Below are 24,189 nucleotides of genomic sequence, written 5' to 3'. Positions count from 1 at the left end.
GGTCCAACATTGTGACATGTTATCTACAATATAATTTAAAATTTTTGATTGTCAAATAGCAAAAAATAAACATGTCAAAACTGATGGTGTAAACCAAACCAAACCACAATACACAAAACTATATAAAGTTCTACTCGTCAAGAGCTGCATCCGGCAAAGCAAATCTGTTCTTCATGACATTGTTAACCGACACGTCATCATCTCCCTCATCACCAACATCCATTGCAGATCCGTTCCTCGTATTATCAACCTTCAAGTCATAATCACCGTCCATTGGAGCTAATTTGTTTGCCTTTTTCCTTCTCTTCTTTTCAGCTTTCCTTAACTTTGTGTTTAGAACACCTTCTGCGGCATATAATTTTTCGTTCTGTCTGCTACTTGAATTTTTTACCGTCACCTCTTCTGAATCATTATATTCCGCCATAGATTCATCTTCCCCTCGATGCTTTATACCTTGTACTGGATTTAGACCTCCTGATACTTTTTCGTTCTGTAGAAACAAGCATAAGTTCCATTAAAAATCTATGCCTAAAATCTAGAACTAAATAAAAATATTTAAAAGATGGTCTAAGTGCAGATCACTTTTAAATTTTAATAAAAAGGTGTAAGAAACGCAAACCTCGAGCATTGTCTCATCAAAAGCAACAGGATTATCGGGGATGACTGTAGCAGAGTTAAAATCATCCACAGATTTTAAGCTGCCAATAATCGAGGAGTCTGTGCCGTAAACCTCATCCACATTGAACTCCTTTCCAAGTTCGGAAACTATATTCGCCTCCATAACCTCACCGTCGTTTCTAGCTGGAGGCATCGTGTAAAATGGAATTTTACCTACAATAAATACGGGTCTAATAAGCATACGTGTTTATGTTGGATAGATGGAATCAACCTTTTTATGCGTACATATAATAATTCAACAAAAACAGCATGTAAAGTTCTGATATTCACCTTCATTCCAGTCATGTAACACGATTCTAGCAGCAGCGCTGATGTCCACTATACCTCCCTTTTTTAGCTTACCTCTGAGAGTAGCTACCTTAAAAAGAAAATCATCAACTGAATCGAAGCTGGAAAGTTTGTATATCGTTGTTAACGTTTCTGCAGGGCATAATTTCAGGATCTCCTTTACTGCAATCCACCAATAAACCATTCGGATACAACATTCAGTTATGTTATGCAAGACACACACGTACGTATGTAAGTATTAGGAAGATAAAAGTGAGTTACCTGGGCCCACAGGATCCTCTAGCTTCTCGATTCTCTTGCAATTTCTGAGTGCAACAGCAGCATCATTATCCCCGGATTTAAGCATCACAACACCGGGACAGTCCAAAAGTTTAACGTTCTTGTCTAACTGGACTTCTTGCATGGTTCTTGTCAGTCCAGGTGTCGCCCCGACATTGACAACATGGCATCTCTTCAAACTATTAATAAGACTGCTCTTACCTACGTTCGGCAGGCCCACCACACCCACGGTGATTGATTTTTTAAGCTGTAACGATAAAAAACTCACTATTAACTAAAACTAGCAAAAAAAAAAAAATCACCATTCCTTCTGAACAGAAAGAACGATACCTCGTGACTTCTTGAGTAATTTTTAAGCAGCTTTATGAGAGTTTCAGCTCCAAGACAATCACTTGTTTGTAAAAGATTGCTTGTTTTCTTTGCAGATTTGGAGGACTTCCACCCCAGATTAGACCTTTGTTCTTGAGTGCTACACTTAAAAGCGACAGCTGGCAATTCCTCTCGAAGATACGTGAGCCACTTTTCAGCAGCTTCGCGAGGAACAAGATCTGATATCCATCCAAGGTCCATATTTAAGTTGTATACAAAACAAGAACAGTGAATGCAATTTCGAGTTTCAACTTCTAATAATGGGAAGCGGATAAATGAAAATTTTACCAATTTTATTCAAGAGCAAAACAAGATGTTTATCTGGACCAGCTCTCATAACCACCTTCTCCATGTCAGCAGAACGCGTACCAAGTGGGTCCCGAGCATCAAGCACTTCTAAGATGACATCTGACGCTTCGATAACTTTTGCCAACTCCTTGTAGAAAGACCTCTCAGAATTATCTGTGCAATCAACACCATTTTTAAAATAAAATTCTAGCACAACAATGAAAGAACGTATTAGCAAAAGGGCGAATTCCATGAGACGGTAAACGACCACTTACCCCGTGTCTTGCTCGCGACTGCAAAATCATCGTGAACGTTTCCCTCTCTAAAATCCTGGTTTTTAGTAGAAACCTGCTCGGTCAGATTTGCGATGTCGTCGTCATCGTCATCCATCTGCCCAAGCTTCCTCTTTAAAACCTGAAAAACAACTTATATCATTTCTTTTCTCAACCATAGTAATTAAAGGCGCTAAGCGCACTCAAGGCGTATAGGCCTCGCCTGGGGATTAGGCGCAAAGCGCAAAAAAAGCGAGGGCCTGAGAAAAATTAAGTGCATAATGAAAAAAAGTTAAAAATATATTACGTATTAGAAAAAGAATACTATTCTTCAAATAAAATAAACATATTCTATTATATAAAACTATATATCATCTATTTAGAACCAAAAGTTCTAAAAGCATTAGTGTATTAGTGTAGAAAAGTAGTTTTCCTTATATAAAAGTAGAAATCTAGCTAGAATCTTGTCGGAATTTAGAGAATTTGGCCGGAAACCATCCGGAATCTAGGAATCTCACTAGAATGTGCGCCTGAACCATCATCTGGAGAATTAAAGCGCAATTTCCTCGACTTAAAGTGCAACTGCCTCGCCTCGCCTCAAAAATGGGCCTAGGCGCTGAAGTGGCGGGGTGGCGTCAAGCCACATCCACCGGCCTTAACAACTATGTTCTCAACGGAAAAACATAATAATAAAGAGCAAACGCGTATTCACTGGCATGTTACTTCCAACTTAAAACAATCATCATGAGCTCAATGGTTGTAACAAAGTTGAAAATGTAAAACATATGCAATACCCTCTCTTTAGTTGCAGCTTTTTTTTGCTGAGTTTCTTCAAGAACTTTGGTCCGACGAGCCTCGACAGCCTTGAGATCTTGTTCCTTCACCGGCCAGTCATTAGGCGCGCCTTGGTCCTTGTCAACTTTAGGCTTTTTGTTCATACCAAGCTTCTTGGCCTCATTGGCCTTCTTTTTGTGGTGTAGCTTTACTTTCTTTAGCACCTTGTTCTTCTGCTTCAGTGTGATTCTTTTGTTCTTACTCTCTGCAAATCCAAATGGAAAATCACACGTCCGTGAACATGTAGATTAGTAAAGTAATAATCACTGGACTGAATTAAGTATGAAAAGTGTAAAAAACGCATAGTCAATAAAACTTGAGAAATACGTATATATTTAACCGAATTTGAGCAGATAAAAGGATAAATGAATATGATGAAGACGCTAGCAGATGTATGTACAAGTGAAAAGACTTACTTTTGCTCTGTTTCCCCATTACGATTGGTGGTTTGGAGCTTTCAGATGTTGGGGTTTTGAAGGTTTTCTGGGGGCGTGGATGTTGTTTGTTGCTTCAGGATTTAGGAGATTAGGGTTTTGAAGAAAAGGGGCCGAATAAACTAAAAAGAAAAAAAAGGAAACAACGGTTTTTGAAAAAGATTTATGGGGTGAGAGAGGCTCGAACTCTCGACCTCAGGATTACTCTATTGCTATGAGACCTACGCGCTAGCCAACTGCGCCACCACCCCGGGTGGTATTTCTCTACGTTATTTGGTACTTATACCTTAAAAATCAATGTTGATGCTTTATTATTCATTCATTTCATGTTATACTATGCATTTTGTTTTGGAACTAGGTTTTGCCCTGTCTACATTGCGGGAACTAAACTGAATATTTCTCTCTCATATACTTATGAGTTTCGGTTACTTGTACATACTACTTATAACACGATCTAAAAGAATACATCAAGTCAACCAATTAAAATAAAACACTATCATATTTTTGCTAAAAAAAACTAAACGATAGAAAGACTATAATTTTAAATTGGGGGCAAAATGAGTGTGTGCGAGGCAGCCGCCTAACACGAAAAAAAATTACACCGAGTCAACAATAAAAACAAAATACTACCATAGTTTTGTCATAAAAAAAAAACTAAAACAATTGCATGACAGTAATCTTACATTGTGGGCAAAATTGTAATTTGACTGTATAAACACAAAAATAACGGTAGAACTGTAAATCTGAACTGAGAGCAAAATCGTAATTTGGCTGGGAGAAAGAAAAACAAAACCAATGGCAAAATTGTAAATTTAAACGGAACAAAATCGTAATTTGACTGGACCAATGAAGAAGTACCAGACAGCTTCCTGACACTACTACCACGTGGCTTTTGTATGTATATAAAATTATACATGAGGCTAATATGTGAATGGGCATAGAAAAATTCATGACTTCATGTTATACTATGACTTTGTTTTGGAATTATATATGAGGCTAATATGTGAATGTGCATCGAAAAATTAGTATGTGTAGTATATAGGGTTAAAAGGTCAATTGAAAACTCCTTTAATTTGTGGGAAGTTCGAGAACTAGGCCAAGAAGCCTTTAAATATTTTTTTTTATTAAAAATAATAGAAAAATCAAAGTATGTGTTGATTTACACTAGCGAAAAAAAAAGAGTAAATTACAAAAATCGTCCTTTATGTATGTCACTTATTGCAAAGTGTGTCCTTTATCTTCAATAATGACAGAAAACATACTCGATGTTTGCAAACTCTTTCAAGTTACGTCCTTTAGCCCTAACTCAGTTAGTTTTTATAGTTAAATCTAAACAAATAGACCCCACATGAGGGTATATTGGTCATTTTACCCTAAATACTAAAAAAATAAAATTATAAAAAAATTCAGATCTTGAAGAACACTCTGTTTAACTCCTCTGCAACTGCAATTCACAACCACCATTCATCGATGGTGATTCTAGCCTCCCTCCTAAACCCCAACCTCTTCTCCTACCTCCCCAACCCACCGGCCACCTCCAACCCCACCCTCCACCACCATCAAACCCCAATCCCCATCCCCACATACCCTCCCCCTAAACCCCCTTCCACCCCTAACCTTAACAACCCCGCCTTCAAAACCTTCCACAGCCGATCCAAATTCTAAAAACCCATCAAACGCGGCTCCGCCATCTTCTCCGACGGCGACCATTCCGTCTTCGTCGGCGACTCTGGCGTCTCCTACCAACTCCCCTATTGCCATTCGCGAGCCGGCTTTCCTCCCCTTCGCACCTCCCACCATACTTCAAAAACCAACACTCAATTTGTGTTTCCCACGTTCCCTTTCACTTTTTCTTAAAAAAACATGTCGTCTCACTCTCCGGGAAGCGGGAAGCGGTTTTGATGTAGCGGTCGATTTATCAAATGCCAATGTTACCGGTCTCTTTCCCACGGTTCTCTACCGGCTCACCGGACTCAAGTTATCTCTATGTATAACAACTCCATCAACGGCACACTTCCCGATGAATTGTCCACTTGTCAGAGACTTGTTCATTTAGATTTAGCTCAAAATTATCTCAGTGGTAAACTCCCGGATGAGTTTGTGTAACTTACCCGAGTTAAGGTATCTTGATTTCACCGGAAACAACTTTTCCGGCGACATTCCGGCGAGTTTTGGTAAATTTCAGAAACTTGAAGTTATTTTGTTGGTTGATAATCTCATCGGAGCGACATTCCGGCTTTCCTCCCCGCGACGGTGGAGGTCGTGATGGTGTTGGTTTGATCAGAGGTGGATGGTAATGGTGTGGGTGGTGGCGGTGGTTCTAAAGGGAGAAAGTGTGTATGAAGTGAGAGATCTGTATATATTTACAAGTATATCTACATATATAATTTTAATTTTTTTTAATGATTATTTGTTTTAGCATTTAGGTAAAATGACCAAAATACCCTTTATATGGGGTCCACTTAGTCAGATTTAACTATAAAAACTAACTGAATTAGGGCTAAAGGACGTAACTTGTAAGAGTTTGCAAACATCGAGTATGTTTTCTGTAATTATTGAAGATAAAAGACACACTTTGTAATAAGTGACATACATAAAGGACGAGTTTTGTAATTTACTCAAAAAAAAAAAAAAAACCTTTTACATTAGAGTAAATGCTGATGTAAACAGCTTTTTTACATTGGTGTAAAAGGCGTAAAACACCACTCTGCAATCTTTTCTATACATGAGTGATTATAACATGTTCGTCTACATTTGTAAAAAAACAAAATTGTGGTAAAACTCGTATGGAAAGTAGGAGTTCTCTAAGTTTACACAACTCAAATGAGATTTCTCTTGATCTCTATCCTATATAATATAATAGCATCAAGTAAGGTCATAAAAATTTTACAAGAATGGCAATGTTGTATAAGTAGTCGTGTAAGAGAGGATTAAGAGTATAGATGGAAAAATTAGGGAGAGAAATTGGTTGAGTTCAAAAAAATTGTAAGAATAAGCACAAAAAAGAAAATTGTTTGAATATGAAAGGCAACACATGAGCATGGTGAAGCCTAAAGTCATCAACATAAACTACACCACATACGTAAACCAAAGTATACCCATTAACTGTAACTGAAAATTCCTAACTAGTACCATTGGTGCAAAGTGGTTATCAACACCAAACAAAGTCTATTATTTAATCGGGTTGTGATTCTAAAATTATTGTGTTCTTGGTAGTTCGTATGGGTAAAACATTGCTTGTTGATTAAATAAAAGTTGCACTATTACTACTATAACATTATTCAATCAACTAAAAGCAAGGTATTAGAATTTACGATCCAACATGGGCAATGCTACGTGTTGAACCTTCTTGTGGTTTAGCATAACTCCTTTTGTTAAGGAAATGGTTGGAGACGAACATTATATCGACTTTGATCGCTGATTTCCACCACACGCTCCTCATTCAAATCATTTATGTTTTAGGTCCTCTAACATGGTCCTTTTTATTCATATAGAAAAGTGTCTCGATTTAGCGCTTTTCAACATGTCATATTTGTAGGAGTGTTGGAAGTTAAGTTTCCCCATGATATACAAATATGGTGGGTGTGGTCCCGTCATTTAACAAGTGTAGGCCCATATGTCTATGTTTTCATTATCCATGTCGTCATTCCCGTTATTTCTTCACCACCATTTGAGATCATGTACCTCATACGTTGGTTGTCAACTAGGGGATCTTCATGGTCTTAGACTCTTAGCTATGGAGGAGGAATTAAGTTGCATGATTGAGAAAGGCTTGTTGATATGGAAGCAAACACAATAGTAAACCTAAAAATGATGGTGTGTACGCGAGTCCTTCCATCTTGTCTAAACTAACATGAAAGACCCAAGTCGAACGCGACTTGTGCATGGAGAGTTACAAAAGTTTGCTTCCAAATCTCATTTTGTTAAGCAACATGGTTATTTGTATATAAAGCATGGCATGTGTAGAAATATGTAGAAATCAAACTGAGGATGATATCGCGACATTAGTTGTAGGGATTGTGGGACGAAGATTATGGACTTGAAGGCAAGCAAAGAATGGTTGCACATTCAAGTTATCATGAAGATATATTACTCAACTTATAAATGTACATGGCATGTCTAGATAACTAGTGAGGTGGACTAATGAGGGTGTGTTTTGAGACAATGGCCCCCAATACTATAACATTGCAAGTGTTAGTTGTATGAGGTGCTTGCTCATGACACTAAGATGTTGTTTGTTTTTTCAGAGGTAGAACGTCTGCAGTCTGCAGACCACATCTGCGGACATCTGTAGCAGAAGAGGTGGACCAAATCTCTGCAATCTGCAAGAAGAAGACTGTTTATTTTTTAACTTCTGAACGCTTCTGAAATAAACCGAATTTAAATAAATTGATTTTTTTAAACTTAAAAGAGTTTTTCAAGATTCAAATTTGAATAATGGTCATACAACACTAAAATAATATTCATAAAAAAACATACAACATTTTTTTAAACCATTTATTCCATACTTTGCATTAGCTGCTCAACAATCTCATCTCGTAACACTGTCATTTATTCCTGATCCGATGCAGTATCATTTGCTTCAACCTCGTCTTCATCAGCATCAATGTTCACTTGCCTATTATGTAATGACACATTGGGTTGTTTGTATTCTGCAAACAACTCATCGTTCAAATCCTATTTCCTTATAAAATTACTAATGATTAACATCTTATCAAACAATCAAAATTTCTAATAGGATATTTTGTAACAATGAACATGGATGAGATGGGTGGAGGAGAGGGGCTAGGGTTTAATGTCTGTGTTTTGATATTAGGGCAAGGAGAAGAGGTTAGAATAGGTCATCCAACATCTGCACCAAAAAAGGACGCGCAGAGTTTTTTTAATGAAATATCTTCGAGAAAACAAACACTCTGCAGACCCAAACGTCCGCACGTGGTCTGTGCCGCGCAGACATAAGAGGACAAGAAGAGCTTTCCAGAAAAAACAAACACCTCCTAAGTTTGCTTCCTCGTTCCTCATGCTCTCTTTGACCCGAAGGTGCCTGTTTGTTGTAACTCATGACCAACCCTTTATTCCTCTCTTACCTTTGTCTTTTCCTCACACTTTTGTTGTAACTCATGACCAACCCTTCGTTCCTGTTATTACTTTTGTGTTTTTTTTCATGTTTGTGAAGGTAACATAGACGACATAAGCCCAACTTAGAGTGACAAAAGTAAAAAAAAAAAAAAAACACTAGGACATAGAGGTTTGATAACAACTTGCTAGTTCTCGGTAAACCTGAATGGCAGACTTACATTAGCAGGCACTAAACATTTTCCCCATACATGTAATGAGTAAAGCTTCGACTTAGGAAGCCTAATGTAGATCATATCACTTTCGACCTGGTAGTAGTTCCTCACTTGACCTTCATGGAGTTTAATGTCTTTGATATGGGTGAAATAGTATCATAAAACAGAAAAAGAACAATGTCACAATGGCTAACTTGATACCTAGTGAGCCCACCTTGAAGCGTAAGCTAATATATGCTGAGATGAGGATAATTATGACTATAAGGGAGGACACCACCCACTCCTCGCATAATACAAGCGAGGTATCACAAATATGAATATGACATTTGATACTTCTAGCAAAGAAACCAACAGTTCTTTTATCAGGATCATGTGCCTGACACACGGGAAGATCTTACTGGTTAAGATGTTTGTCACACTATATTTTAGAAATGCAAAGGAGCTAATATGGGTTTCTTCACCTTACGTTAATCATGTCAAGATGGCTATGTATAAACGACAACACCCCTATATGCAAGTTGTGTTTTTTTTTGCCGTCAAAATCCAAAAGTCATTAGTTATGCAAAGAGCGTCATTAGTCTCGATAGGGCTCACAATGAGAGTCCCAGTGTCCCACAAAATGTAAAAGAAGAAAAGGTTCTTTATGTGCTATCATTTACCCCAACAATATTAATCATTTAACCTCAAAATATAGTTAGAGAAAGCAAGTTACAAAGAGAAATAAATAACGAAATGATCTCATAGTATATGATATAAGTCATCAGTCCTTAGATGTTGGTCTAGTGGTCAAAAACTTACCCTTTCTAATAGAGACGTAGGTTCAATTCTCGCTTGGGCGAACAGACATCCGTTTTGCTCCAAACAGGGTGGGTTTTGGAAAGTCATGAAATGACTAAACCTTGGTCCGTCAGTGTCTAGTTTAGTTTTGGAAAGAAATAAGTGAGAGAAAGTGCATCGACCACTTAGCACACCCCAAAGACCCAGGTACGCACATATCCAATCCTTTTTGGTGCAGAGTTCATCTTTCTTTCCAGAAATTTAGGGTTCCTACAGCGCTCAGTGTCAACAGATCTTAGGGTTTATACCTCCTGTAATTGCCCCTTTACCTGCCACTTTGTTGTAATTGGCTAAATGCTTTCAATTCAGTTAGTAAATTTTTAGTAATCAGATTGATGCTACCAATGGTTGATTTACAATGTCTAATTATTTTATTTTTTATTTTGTTTGGCTAAACTGCACTGTGCAATGGCTCACATTGGTTGCGTTGACTATAAATTGTGGTCAGATTGGTTAGCTATTGAGCTCATTTGATTTCATTGGAAGTTTGTTGAGTTAACTGATCACCTTGTTGTTTGATGGCACTATAAGAGTTCATGTTTCCACATTACAGGCCTAAACTTGAAACTTTGTATAATTCAAGTATAAGTGTATAACAGCTTGTTGTTAACTTGTTATAAATCGCTAGGCGCTAGTCGGGCTATGGGGTACTGACTAACGAATAATCAGATTAAATTTATATGTAATTTTCAAACTTATATGTATACACATATACATGATTTTTCACAAGTTATATATATTTTTTCAAACATATTAATCGGATTGGATCGCTAGTTCGATCCTTGAACTGAGCGGGTTTTACCTCACCGCACTGTCGTGCCTTCGGGCGAGTGTTCACGGGCTTCGGCCCTAGGTGAGGGTTTTCCCCGGTTCGGAGGCGAGTGTATCCCGATGTGGTGAATTTCGCCAGTAGCCCATTTGGAGGATTCGTTGGCCGTTCAAAAAAAAAAAAGTAAGATTTCAAATACTAGATTTTGACAAATTTTTACCGAAGTTTGACTGATTTTCGATTTAGGTCCGAGTGTCCGACCAGGTGAAATTAATCCTGATTTTTACTACACTACTTGTGGTGAATACAATCACATTATGCATTTCGACACTGTTTTAGGCAAGATTTTTGTAACTGTTTTTTTTCAAGATATGTCAAGTTGAAGTGCAATATTTGTGGATTTTATTGAGATATCATGATTTGAATCATTCGTATACAATTTCTCTCTGTTTTTTTCGGCCCGGCAGTTGATCTTACAGATGTGCTGTGGAACTTGTCTGTTGCTACATGCTTTACTTTCTTCGTAATATTATCTGACATATTTAATTTTATGTTTCTAAGAGGTAGGAAAATAAACGAATGACAGAATATGTTGCTGTACGGCCATTTATTAAGCTCCCCACACTTGGAACCGAGCTAAGCTTCGTGCCAAATGGATTATATGCTCAAAATCGCAGGTCTTGTTCGGCCGTTTATACGTCTTTTGCTACTTGAGAACAGAACATTCAATATTATATCATTTTGTTCGTGACTTCTGATTAGTATTTTACTTGCTATTCATCAGCAGGAAGTGTTATGCTGGCTGTCGTACAGCTATGCAGGCCATCCACAAGTCCGGTAGCTTCTGCTTCACTAACTTGAAAATAAATCATTATCAGAAGGCAAATCACGTGACGCGTTACTGTTTGGGGACTCTAATGAGCACAGCTGGCGATTCTTTTGGATGGATTCGTGTAACCGATCAAGCGCTTCTCATGACTAGTATTTTTCTTGCATATATGGCTGTAGCTGTACCGGCTGACGGGCCATTTTTAGGTTCTGGAAAGAAAAAGTTGAGTGATGACGTGGCGCCCGACGGAACTTCCTATTCTGGTAGGTAAGCAAAGGTACCCGAAAGAAGAAAAACTCATCTAGTGTGTAAATATAATATGTTTATGTGTGCAGTATATCTCATTTATGTTATATCTCTTGTTTCTCCTTACAAAAAGTGCAGTGCCATGAAGAATAACAAGGATGGTGAGATTGCGTTAGAGTTCTCGTGGGATACTGTGAAACGAAAACTTACGGATTCTATAACGGCTATCGAAAATGGGACCAAACTTGAAAAAGAAGTTATCGAATCAGGACAAACTGCTAACCAACCTTCAAGTTTGTCTGCCATTGCAGTGGGTCCCAGGTTTCGGTTGATGTGGGCTTCCTTTAACTGGCTTAAAAATGAGGTAGACGCTCTTTCTATACATTGGTTTGGTTTATTGTCGGATCTCTTTTTCGTTGTCACATTACAAAATAATTGGATTACAGGTAGACAATATCTTTAGAAGCACTTCAACCGCAGACTTAAAAAATCTACAAACAGTTTTCTCTGAAATCCTACAGAGATCTTCACTGTCTATATGTACTGATTGGCTGAACGAAGAGCTTTTGTTGAGGAACAAGAAATCCATCAAGGTACATTGGAAAACTGATATGACATGCTACAGTTTCTGCTTTTAAAACAAGTTCTCATATTATAATTATTTTTTGAGTTAATTGCCCGGATGGTCCCTATGGTTTCACGTTTTTTCATGTTTAGTCCCCACATTTCGGAAATAGCGGGTATGCTCCCTATGGTTTGTCATTTTGTTACTCGGATAGTCCCCTGACATTTACTCAGGGGACTATCCGAGTAACAAAATGCAAACCATAGGGAGCATACCTGCTATTTCCAAACTAACTGACATCTACTCAAGGGACTATTTGAGTAACAAAATAACAAACCATAGGGAGCATACCTGCTATTTTCAAAAGGTGGGGACTAAACGTGAAAAAACGTGAAACCACAGGGACCATCCAGGCAATTAACTCTTATTTTTTTTTTTCAAAATTTTTTCCATCAGGAATTCACTACTCCTCTAGTTGAGAAGTTAAAAAGCGACAACTCTGTTTTACAAAACATTAAAAAGTCAGGCAAGGAGGATCTATATTCCGAGCTAATTTACATTCTTAGATTCGGTTCTATCAGGTATGAATGAAAGACGCATTGTGCATTGACATATTAACAACTTAACATTTATGATTCTTGTAGTTAACCGAACCTTGCTCTAATGCAAGTCTGTATGCGTTCACAGCGAAGGATGTTGTTATGATAATGAATTTTTTGCTTCTTGGGGGGTTTATGTGTTGGAAGATTTGGTCATCACGTTGGCTGACGGAATCGCAAGTATTTATTTGGAGCTAATTTCTGTAGACAGTGACATGTCGAATGAAGTGAACAGCCTAGGTTTGAATTTGTGTGACTTGTCTACCCGAGCACTTCAGAGGTTACGGAACGAGGTATAATTTCAAAATTTGATATATATAAATGATTCAGTGAACCAGTGGAATTAACATCTTTTATTGCCAGGTGTCACTGAACCAGTGGTTTGTTCAGAACATGGAGACCGTTGCATCTATGTATGAGGATCGGTTTGACCTTCGTATACTCCAAAGTCAACCCGTTACAGAATCTACCAACGGCAAGACTGAAAAGTTTGGTTGGTTGAAGAACTTTAGCCTAGGGAAATCTAGACCGTTGGTGTCTCCTTTATGTGCTGCTGTAATCAGCTCTGTTCGTGTACCTGTCAAGCGGACCAAAGAATTAAGGGCTCTCGTGGGTTGGTATGCTCTAATTCTTCTATACACAACTGTCATTTTCACCTGGAGTTCTTTGAATATTCCACTACACCGCGGATAGATATAATATCAGGTCGGGTAATGAGTCAAACCTGATTTGGGTCAAGACGGGTAATTTTATAGTATAGGTTGGGTTGATCCTCAAAAGATTTTTTTTTCCACTTTTTTTAAAATAAAATTCAATGTTCGTCCAAGAGGTTTAGCTACTTTTGTGATTTTCGTCCAAAGGTTTGTTTTGTCCATCTGGATCCAAAAGGTTTGAAATCTTGTTATTTTCATCCAACTCGTTAACTCCATCCATTTTTAACGTTAAGTCAGGGCTTCAGGGGTATTTTCGTCTTTTTAGACATATTTTTTTGTGATGATTAAAGGGTTTCGCTGGGGAGAAAGCCAACAAAGGTAGATCTTTATTTCTTATAGTGTTTTTATTTTAATAAAAAATGTCCAAAAAGAGGGAAATGCCACTCATTTAACGGAGAAAAATGGATGTAGTTAACGAGTTGGATGAAAATGGCAATATTTCAAACGTTTTGGATCCAAATGCGGAAAAACAAACCTTTGGATGAGAGTTGCAAAAGTGGCCAAACCTCATGGATGAAAATAGCATTTTACACTTTTTATTATTATTATTATTAGAGTAAATAACGATTTTGGCCCTTGTGGTTATATCACTTTTACCCTATTAGCCCAAAAAGGAATCTTTTGACAATTGTACCCCCAACGTTATTTTAGCTAACTGTTTTGGCCCTTGCCACTAACCCCATCCATTTATTTGGTTAAAAACTAGTCATGTGCCCCTCACATGAGGGGCATTTATGTCAATTCACCCACCCTATTATAAGAATCCCTTTAACAAAAAAACCCATCTGTGATCCATGCTCATCTTCTTCATTTCAGAATTGAATTGTACTGAAGCAATTCATCGCAAATGGCGAAAACACCAAATTATAACATTTTAAAGTCAATATTCAACATTTCAAAAACGCAGCATGAAGCTTTAATTTGATATAGTAAACTCTCCGTACATAAGAACAAAGGAATCATCATTTCAAAGTCACTATTCAATTTTGTGTTGTTCTCTAGGTTGAAAGACGACAGAGTAATCCAATATACAGTGAAACAGACATTCAACATCCAAGTTCAAAACCCTAGCTACACATAAAAGTATAAACCTCCACTATTGAGTTGAAAAACTCAAGAAAACCGAGTAATCCATAACCAAAACTAACATGAAGCTCTCAATTCTAGCGAAAAGGAAAAGATTATATCTACAATACTTGCACTTTCAGCAATCAATTTTATCAGAAAGATAATACTTTTCGTCAGTTCTGAAGCAGTTCGTCGCAAATGGCGAAAACACCAAATTAAAACAACTTATAAATCAAGCTTCATGCTTTCTATATCACATTGGAAATCTAAAGCAATATTTGTAATAGATTCCTCTAATTTATTTATACATAATGGTGAATTATGCAACTCGAGCTTTTGTGTTCTAATTTCTCCATTAAAGCTAAATTCTTTGACTTGCAAGCCTTCAATTCTGAAATGAAGAAGATGAACATGGATCACAAAGGGTTTTTTTTGTTAAAGGGTTTATTATAGTTAGATAAAATAAACAAATAAATGGATGGGGTTAGTGGCAAGGGCCAAAATAGTTAGATAAAGTAACGTTGGGGGTACAGATGTCAAAAGATTTCTTTTTAGGCTAATAGGGTAAAAGTGTCATAACCACAGGGGCCAAAATCGTAATTTACTCTTATTATTATTTATAAATGATAATTGTGTTGAATATAATAACAAAAAATACATCATTTCAATAATTTCTTTTAAAAAAATATTAATGAGGTTTTATGCTTTAAAAATACACTTTGGGAAACTTTTGAGACGTGTTTCTGTTGCAACTATTTTTTTAGGTCTTACACAAATCAGATAATATCATTAGACAATTATTAGATATCAAATATTAATTAGAGTATCCTATATGGTAATGTTAATTATTAATATAATAATATATCTTTTTTTTTTTTGCTGCAGGAGGTACTACTTTAGTCTATACCTTGAAATGGCTGATATTACAATGCCCTTTGTAAGGACACTTGTTACCAAAATCAGCGATGCCGTTTCTTTCTTTTTGGTTTGTCTGATAGGGAGATCATTAGGACTCATCTACACTGGTATAAGGCAGTCATTGAGGTGGAAGTAAGCTCTCATTTATGCTTCTTTTTGACAGTTTTAATGATTTAGATCAAGGACAATGTATGCATGCATGCAAAATGGAATCCTTCATTTTTCATTGATTTGGCTTTTGAACAATGTCTTTTAGTGCCTTCTACGCCACGGAATCACTTGTACAGTACTATTCACTAATGCATCTCCCCATTAAGAAAGAACGTATAGTCAATCACGTCCACGATATCTTGGTATGATTACGTTTGGTGTCATTTGACCAGTTCTTAGTAGTCTCATTACTCATACCATCCTAGATAGGGGTCTTAACGGACTGGTTAGGCTGGTCTTGATGTAATATTGAGCCAAAACGCTAACTACAGTTGAACCAAACCAGCCAGGTTAGTTGGGTTGGTGGTTTAAGTCGGTGTTTTTAAATTTAAAGTCATCAATTTTTATTAAATTTCTATGAAAAAAAGTAAATGCCAGGCATTGGTTTATGCGGTCAGTATCAAGTTCTAAACCTTGATTACTAGAGTGTTGAATATTAAAACTAGCAACAGACTAAACTTAAAATGAGATTATGGAATGTTTAATATTGGATTTTTAACGTAATAATTCATTATTACTATCATAATAGTTATCGTCTGTGTTTCAAAATTTCTGACATAATAATTTGAATTATATCAATATCATAACATTTATATGACGCGTTTTTAAGAGGTTCGCGTTATCTTTAGTAAAATATTTGTGAGTAGCCCATGGCATTATAGCCTAGTGGCATCTTGGTGGTGGGATAAGGCTTTGGGACCAATAGGTCCTGGGTTCGATTCTCACAAGGGGGGTTTTCCCATGTTTATTGGGTTTCCTCCTGAATTGGTGTGGCATTATGCCTAGTGGAGATGAATATGATCGGGTGGTTCCTCTGGTGGCACGATGATACTTCAGTGGTCCGTTAGTGATCCAAATTTGCCGTTCAAAAAAAAAAAAAAATATTTGTGAGTATATATGTGTTTTTGATAATGTATTTCGGTATACACTAAAATTCTGCAAAATGATAGAACTTATCATAGAACTTTCAAGTGTAAGTATACAACACATGTACATATGTATATGTTGTATTCGGCCCGAACACGACCCGTTCAACCCGAATTTTTTTTATTTTTTTTCTGAAATTAATATATTAAAATTAAAATTTACTTAAAAAACACAAATGTATATAATAATATCATATTTAAATTATAAAATCTATGTTAATTTCTCTTTTTAAGTTATAATCATTGCATAAAATACACACCCCATTTAATTTATGACATAAAATATATTGTAAAAAATATAATATAGTATAAATGTGTTAAACGGGTCAACCCGCCAACCCGACCAGGTTGACCCGAACCCGACCCGCTAACCTAAACGGGTTCGCGGGTTCAACCTGAAACTGACCCGAACCCGTTTAGACTAAACCTAAACCCGCAAATTTCGTGTTAGGTTCGTGTCGGGTTTTCGGGTCGTGTCAGAAATTCACGCCCCTAGTATTCGCTACGGTTAACTGATCATCTCATATATATCATATAAACTGTAATCATGCATGTCACTAAATATTTGGGCCAGAGTTGAAGGTTTGATAGGAGTTTAATGTAAATATTTTCTAACTGGTTTTTATTTCTTTTAAACATGAAAGATCATATAACTAAAACTGATTGATGATGACAAGTATTTTTTTTCCTTGTGCGTATATGTAGACTGTCCATGGGCATGTATATACTGGTGTGACTAATCCAATGCATGAGTATACGATTATTCAACTTCAGTTACAGTCACTGGATCTTTGTTGAGATCAAATTCAAAAACCGCATTACCACCACATCCCGTCGCCATGTCTTCATTGGGCTTCATTGTCGACGCTTGTGTTTCAACTTCGTCTTTCTTGAACTTTCTTGCCAACAAACTCACGGCGTCTAGAAAACCTTCATCCTCCTTCAAATCTGCTACAACTTCATTGTTGTTGGTCTCTAACTTCTTTGCCGATAAAACTTCATCTTTCTTGGTGTCTGTCGTCACCTTCAACTTCTTTGTCGTCGGTAAAACTTGAACGTTGTTGAAATCCGGCCGTCGGCCTCTTTTGTTTTTCACTTGACCGATGACATCCCATTGTGGTAAAACCTTGGTCAAATCAACTACCTCACCATCATCACGCCTGATCAAGCATTCTTCATCGTCATCTGAAGAGTCATCGAATGACATCGGATCAAGTAGCGTATGGCGGACAACAACCGCGCTACAACATTCGAGTGTTTCCGGCAGCACCTCCTGCCAATCGGAATAGGTGTGATCACGCATATGAAGGTAAAGACTATAGTCCGATGTCACATATGTGTGACACAAGTAACACATAAACTTGCCATCATCGTCCGCACACGGCAGAACCAGTCGAGTAGTTTTATCCTTCTCCATTGTTAACTTCAAGAATCTGCAAGACAAAAGATTAGCTAGATAGAAAAATCGAGTTCAGGGTATTTGAATCGTTTCGTTGCGAATATTTTGAATTCAAATTTCGTTGGAGTTTCCTTATTATGATCTTGAGTTAAATCTTTTTACATATATAAACTCCGATCCTATTCTTTATGTTATAGGATTTCTATATCCTGATTGAGTTAGGTTTTTCTTTTGTTTATATATTATGGATAATGGATAATTTAATAAACAAGTGCTATTTATTATTGATAAACTAATTAATAGTTATATGCTTTTAATTTTACTTTTTTTTTTAACAATAAAGTTTTTAACACCTTTGCCTTGCACTTATAACCATTTAATAGTTCATGGGTTTACTTTTCTTTAAATGTGGGGTTTAGACTGGTCGGTGTGGGGACGTCTCTGAGCCGGTCTAGTGCGGCGACGGGATTGCACACCGCCCCTCAGGTCGTCCGCGTTCTCTCCATCTCCCCCTAGACATCGGTGCCGGCCTACTTTTTCAAATTTAAAGCTGTTACAACGGCCAGTTCCATTAAAAAAATATTTTCTTTATAAATATATACCATTTATCCTCTCATCTTCAAACCAAATCATCCCAATCTCTCTCACTTTTTCATACACTTCTTAAAATTTTATAAAGTTTTAGCCATGTCCTCTTCATCGTGGTGTTTGTCATCTTCGGGTGAAGGCGATTTGTTTTTTGCAAACACCGTAATGCAGACAACACAGATGATCATCGAGGAAAGAAGATGAAGAAACCACGTCATAACCGCAAACTAGGCAAGCCGCCATAAACCGAGATCGAGAAGGTTATATTATTTTCCAGTGTTAATTATTTAGTTATATTATTTTTCGATGTTAATAATTTAGTTATATTATTTTCGGTGTTAATTATTTATTTTTACGTTCACGTGTAAGTGCACATGATAGATTAGTGGCCGATTATTTTGCCGATGAACCCGTGTACACGGCTGTGACGTTTAGACGTCGGTTCCGAATGAGTCGTCGATTGTTCTTATGTATAGTAGATGACTTGTCGCGGTCTGATCCGTTTTTTACATTATGTTACGACGCTAGAGGCAAAAGGGGATTCACCACTTTACAGAAATGTACAGCGGCCATTTGCCATCATGGAAATATACATTTTTTAATCGGTGCCTTGGTCCATCCTTGGAGGGACATCCTCCTTGCGTGGTGACGTGGCGGGTGACGTGGAGAAACATCCTTTGAGGATGGAGCTCCTCCACACCCCATAGTCTTATAACTGGTCCAATTGTTTTGAATATTTTATTGTTCTAACTTTTTGCTGAGATGTCATCATGGAAATATACATTTTTTAAATGGCGAATTTCTTTTAATCCTGTTGTCTGTGGGACTTAAATCTAGGGGTGTAAACAAGTCCAGATACTCAAGAGCTACTCGTGATTGGCTCGGTTAAAAGCTCGAACAAGCCGAGCCTTAATAAGCTCGAGCTTGAAATAGAGCTCGTTTAGTTATCGAGCCCGAGCTTGAGCCTGAAATACAAAGCTCGTGAGCCTAAACGAGTCCAAACAAAATTTTGTTTAAAGTCTTTACCTTTGCCAATAGACCACCACCCATTGGTATGGAAATATAAATCTACCATTACAATGCTATTATCTTCATATTTAATTAAATATTAAATAAACAACAATTTCATGTACACGGGCTACAATTGTATATGACAGGATGCAAAACCATCCCTCTTAAATATGTGCTATAAACAAAAGACCTTCATTTGATCTCATAGGCCCTCATTCTTTGTGAGGAACAAATTAAAATACTTTAAAATATATATAGTGTCCAATGATTTCAATACAAAACACAATTTAAAAAGTAAAAAACACACACACAAAAGCTGGACAAATTTTCTTAATACTTTCCCAAAAGACAGCAGTAAACAAACCAAGTTTTAGGTAGGATTCAAGAAGCCATGTTTCTGCATCACATTCTTGGTTGCAAGAGCTGCAGCCTCACTCGGGCTCATCGTCCCCGATGCCCTGAGCGCAGCAAACTCCTTGGCGATCTCTTCCTGCACCACGCTTCTAGCATTTCCAAGAGGATCCACCATCGGTTGAATAGTGTTTGCCGTTGCAGAGCCGTCACTATTGCTGCTTTCTGCTGATCCGATAGGTGCTTGGAACTGAAGTCCTTGTGGAACATCACCATCCCTCAATGTAGCCTCCAGATTTTGTATCAGTGGCACTGCAAAATACATAATAATTATATATTACTTGAATTTACCAACTTTCTTTTGATCTACAAGGACACCAATTTGGTATCCTCATTATTGCTCAACTCAGCAAGACAGGCCCAACTCAAGTTGGTTCAATTTTAGTAAGCCCAAGTCAAGGATGGCCCATTACGGCCCAACAACCTCCTATACGACAACCCTAATATACAGGCCCGCCCCGAGAGTACTCATAATTTTTTGGGTCCTGGGTGAGATAAAAAAAACTGGACCCCTAAGATCCTTGTTTATTTTTAATTGGGCTTGAATTTCATTGTTGGGTTTAATGTAAAACTTGTTGGGCCTTTTTTTAATTTCGTTGTTTAAATTAAAAAAAAAGTTCCGGGCCCTGGGTGGTCGCCCGCCCCAGGGCCGGCCCTGCTATTATACGTACACAAACGTATGATTTTTTTTATGTGGCACCAACTGACTTGAGCATTGTGTTCACGGGGTTTCAAGCTTGTGGACCCTCTCACGAGTTTTATGTGATTGCAATTTGTATTGTGACCCGAGAAGAGGAAAACCCAACGCCACATCCACACCACCCGAGTCCTTAGCTCTAGTGGTGTAGATTATAGAAGCAACACGTGAAAATAACGATGACTAATACTTAAGGGGGTGTTTGGGGTTGCGTTTTCAAAATAGATTATGCGTTTTCAAAATAGATTATACGTTTTGAAAAAGCATATAGGTACATGCTTCTCCAAAACTGTGTTTTGGAGGCAAATAATCACTTTTTCATCCAAACACTTTTTTAGATTATTTATGTTTTACAAACGCAATAATCAAATAATCACTTCAAAACGTAATCCCAAACACCCCCTAAAGAAAGAAAGATTTATAACTTACTTATAAGAGGAGCCAGTGGACTACTAAGCACTTCATTAGGGAGGTTGAGAATGTACTCAGGGATGGTGGTTCCGGCCACATGTTGTGCAACTTCATTGCTAAAACAGTTGCAATTATGCTTCAGTATATTGTAAGTTTCATGAGTATATCGTGGACCTATCTCTTTTAAATATGCATCAAACTCATCCTTTGTAAGCTTGGTGACACCAAGATCAATCACTTTTAGCGGAGTCCCATAAGGTGTAGTTCCAACAGGAGTTTGTTGTATCCCGTCTCCAAAATAATATTCGTTACCGTATAGAACTATTCCAGTGTGCCTATTTTTAGAAAATAAATGAAACGGGTCATGTAAGATTTTGGATAACAGAATAACATTGTGTTATCATTTATACCGAAATATGATAGTGAGACTCGTTGTTTATACGAAGAAAGATATGTACCATATTCCTTCGATAGGCTTCCCCAAAAGGGAAGTTGAGACCTGCATAGCTAGTCCTTGGCTTAAGTCATACACATGCAAGCTCACCTTTTGGCCCTCCTATAGATGGAATTCAAATGTGGTTATGATATATTTTAAATAGACGCCACATCGTAGAAACATGTTATTAATAACTTTTCTCATATCAGTATAGGTCGGGTTTGGTTGATCTGAAACACCTTTTGCTCATAAAAGTGATGTAATTTTCGTAAAAGCAATTTAAGAGGTTGTATGCATGAAACTATGTTAGCAAACGGAAAAACAAATGAAAGAATGAAAAAAAAAAAGAGTAGGAAGGACCTCGTACCTCGGCCATCTCTCAACAATCAAATATAAACAAAAGTTTGAGGTGCTAAAATGCTTTGTGTAGGATGATGTCTTGATTGATCTGAACAACAATAAACTCTGTTCAAACGAAACTGAATAGCAAAGGAAAAAGGAAAACATGATGAGCACAAAACAATCTCACTTAAATACATAGATTTCATCATTTATATAAGGTAGATAATGACGTCTTAAAATAGCATATAACTGTAATATAATTGGTGAAGAGGGTGCTTGCTACTAAATGTACCCCCACCCCACTCACAACTCACAAGGGACCGAAGGGAGGACCCACCATTAAAAAATAATATCCCTCTCACATGAGGGTACGTTTAACCAGACCCCTTTTCTAAAATCAAAATTTTATTTCCTGGCAATAGTGGGCACATTTTCTAATCTCCAATATGTTTGGAACATCACACATAACATAAATAACACAAATCTATTTCTTACCATAAGAAGAGATCAATTTATCACATCCAAAACATTACCACAAATCATAATTGACATGCATTTACCTAATTCCCTCGCATGCAAACCGCATTTAGATTATAAGAACAAACAAAAGCCGATCACAAGCAACAAAAACACATAGAATTGCTTAATGTGATCATATTTCAATGACAAAATTGATGGTAACAATCAAATTCCTTGCCGAAGAAGTAATGAACCGAAATAAGAAAATCCATAAATAAACCGATGGACAAACAAATGTTATACGAAAGGATAGACGAATTAGAATACGATGAATGTCTTACAAATTCTGCATCAAAGAGAGGGTGGAGAGAAAACAAAAATGTTGGGAAGGAATTTATATAGGAAGAGGAAGAAATAGGAACGAGTGGATCTCTTTAATTGCTTGTGCATGAGATTCTAAAAATATATCAACGTATGAAAAGCATGGATTAAATGTAGCCTCTTATTTGTTTTAGGAGGTTGACATTAAGTTACAAATAGTCCCTTAATTAACTTCTAAATTGCAAATGACTTAAGTGAGGGTTATTGATAATTTTTCTTCGTTTTTTATATACCGCAAAAGATACGTTGCAAATAAGTCCAGCTATCATGGCTTCACGTGCTGCTCGAGTGTTAAAAAATGAGTGGAAGGTTGAGGCCCATAGTCAAGGTTAAAAAAAATGAGTGGAAGGTTGAGGCCCATATCTAAGGGCGCAAGTTTTTAGGATTTAACTTTTGTAATTTTCATTTTTCAGATCTTGAAAAGAATAACAAATCTATCTATCTATACTTTCTATAAAAAAAAGAAAACCAAGTGATATAAGAAAAGTTAAGGTGGCAGCCACAGAGGCTGTCCAACAAGGCTTTTTTTATGTCATTATCGTATCATAATCCTTAATATATAAAATCACTTTAATTTTCAAAGGTCTGGCCCACATCTAGAAAATCACTTTAAACATCTGCCCACATCTACAAATGGTCAGCTGTTTATAAAACCGCTTCAAACCTCTGCCCATATTCAAAATTTAAAATCCTGGCTCCAAATTCAAAATTCAAAATCCTTGCTCCAAATTCAAAATTCAAACTACATATGAACTGGCTCCCTATAAATAACATATATGAATTTGGCTCTACATTCAAATTTCAATTTATCTCTCTCCTTTATATTTGCGATCATATCTCTCTTACTCAAATGCATAGCTCTCATGATTGAGCCGGTTAATCTTCGATTACAGTTCTTTGTGTATATCTCTTAAATATCAACATATACACGTGTGATTTAGTTTACGAAGATTTTTCAATGCCGAGAACCTCGATCAGAGAGTAAAAAAGGCGTAAGGTTCACAATGGTGTAAAACTAAAATGGGATATACCGGGCTAGGATTCGAGTTACATGAATAAGGGCCAAACCAACCACCCAAGAATGGACTCGTCGAGCGAAAACACTTGACAACCGCCTGGAAGCAGCTTTTCTTGCCACCAGACCTTTCTCCATCAATTAGAAATCTGATGCCGTCTCTAAACACATTCCTTAAATTGTAGCCATTTTTTGAGTGTTTATTTTTTGGTGTCTAATCCGCAAATATATCACCATTACTCTTGATTTTCTTGACTGTATATCTCTTAAATGTCAACATATACACATGTGATTTAGTTTACGAAGATTTTTCAATGCCGAGAACCTCGATCAGAGAGTAAAAAAGGCGTAAGGTTCACATTGGTGTAAAACTAAAGTGGGATATACCGGGCTAGGATTCGAGTTACAGGAAAAATGGCCAAACCAACCACCCAAGAATGGAATCGTCGAGCGAAAACACTTGACAACCTTCTGGAAGCAGCTTTTCTTGCCACCGGACCTTTCTTCATCACTGTCCATCCACCTGAACTTAACACAGACACTGTTGAGAACCTCGATCTGAAAGTAAAAAGGCGTAAGGTTCACAATGGTTTAAACCTCGATCCGCTAATCTAAAACTGTCCAAA

General features: G+C 37.1%; 3 protein-coding genes and 1 non-coding gene across 11 annotated transcripts; 1 reads left to right on the top strand and 3 right to left on the bottom strand.

Annotated features, from left to right (window-relative positions):
• Positions 1-3,626, bottom strand: LOC110884492 (guanine nucleotide-binding protein-like NSN1). The gene is made up of 9 exons (XM_022132206.2): positions 3,425-3,626; positions 2,969-3,213; positions 2,178-2,316; positions 1,903-2,076; positions 1,576-1,793; positions 1,228-1,492; positions 949-1,128; positions 620-831; positions 1-490 (listed from the first exon to the last, which is right to left on the bottom strand). Exons 1-9 carry the CDS (start codon positions 3,441-3,443, stop codon positions 131-133), a joined length of 1,812 nt encoding a protein of 603 aa, XP_021987898.1. The 5' UTR covers positions 3,444-3,626; the 3' UTR covers positions 1-130.
• Positions 3,609-3,693, bottom strand: TRNAM-CAU. The gene is given in 2 exon segments: positions 3,609-3,644; positions 3,656-3,693. It is a non-coding gene; the product is annotated as a tRNA-Met (tRNA).
• Positions 3,694-9,571: 5,878 nt separating this feature from the next.
• On the top strand, positions 9,572-15,523 carry LOC110884493. Of its 8 annotated transcripts, none has more exons than XM_022132209.2 (9): positions 9,572-9,717; positions 10,901-11,016; positions 11,127-11,435; positions 11,553-11,778; positions 11,861-12,007; positions 12,436-12,560; positions 12,667-12,871; positions 12,942-13,195; positions 15,245-15,523. In XM_022132209.2, the coding sequence occupies exons 2-9, from the start codon at positions 10,919-10,921 to the stop codon at positions 15,411-15,413; spliced, it is 1,533 nt and encodes a 510-aa protein (XP_021987901.1). In that variant the 5' UTR covers positions 9,572-9,717; positions 10,901-10,918; the 3' UTR covers positions 15,414-15,523. The 8 variants fall into 8 exon arrangements, with proteins under 8 accessions (XP_021987901.1, XP_021987899.1, XP_035830331.1 ...); XM_022132207.2 differs by having other exon boundaries at positions 11,124-11,435; XM_035974438.1 differs by having other exon boundaries at positions 9,588-9,717; positions 11,127-11,445.
• A 4,196-nt stretch (positions 15,524-19,719) lies between these two features.
• Positions 19,720-21,742, bottom strand: LOC110884495 (desumoylating isopeptidase 1). Its single transcript, XM_022132212.2, has 4 exons — positions 21,734-21,742; positions 21,389-21,486; positions 20,949-21,265; positions 19,720-20,074 (listed from the first exon to the last, which is right to left on the bottom strand). Exons 1-4 carry the CDS (start codon positions 21,740-21,742, stop codon positions 19,782-19,784), a joined length of 717 nt encoding a protein of 238 aa, XP_021987904.1. The 3' UTR covers positions 19,720-19,781.
• Between the last annotated feature and the right edge of the window lie 2,447 nt (positions 21,743-24,189).

This window comes from Helianthus annuus, chromosome 6 (genome assembly GCF_002127325.2).
Source record: "Helianthus annuus cultivar XRQ/B chromosome 6, HanXRQr2.0-SUNRISE, whole genome shotgun sequence".
NCBI lineage: Eukaryota > Viridiplantae > Streptophyta > Magnoliopsida > Asterales > Asteraceae > Helianthus > Helianthus annuus.
This window is presented reverse-complemented; position numbering and strand designations above follow the sequence as displayed.

Bases quoted from the DNA above. Each gene is read 5' to 3' on its own strand.
- LOC110884492 (XM_022132206.2), bottom strand. The intron at 2,317-2,968 runs GTATTGCATATG...GTTGTTTTTCAG, and splicing joins AAGCTGCAACTAAAGAGAGG to GTTTTAAAGAGGAAGCTTGG. The intron at 1,794-1,902 runs GTAAAATTTTCA...GATGGATATCAG, and splicing joins TTTGCTCTTGAATAAAATTG to ATCTTGTTCCTCGCGAAGCT.
- LOC110884493 (XM_022132207.2), top strand. From the start codon at position 10,919: ATGACAGAATATGTTGCTGTACGGCCATTTATTAAGCTCCCCACACTT. The intron at 11,017-11,123 runs GTCTTGTTCGGC...GCTATTCATCAG, and splicing joins TTATATGCTCAAAATCGCAG to CAGGAAGTGTTATGCTGGCT. The intron at 11,779-11,860 runs GTAGACGCTCTT...ATTGGATTACAG, and splicing joins TTAACTGGCTTAAAAATGAG to GTAGACAATATCTTTAGAAG.
- LOC110884495 (XM_022132212.2), bottom strand. The intron at 21,266-21,388 runs GTACATATCTTT...TTCTAAAAATAG, and splicing joins AAGCCTATCGAAGGAATATG to GCACACTGGAATAGTTCTAT. The intron at 20,075-20,948 runs GTAAGTTATAAA...TGTATTTTGCAG, and splicing joins TCCACTGGCTCCTCTTATAA to TGCCACTGATACAAAATCTG.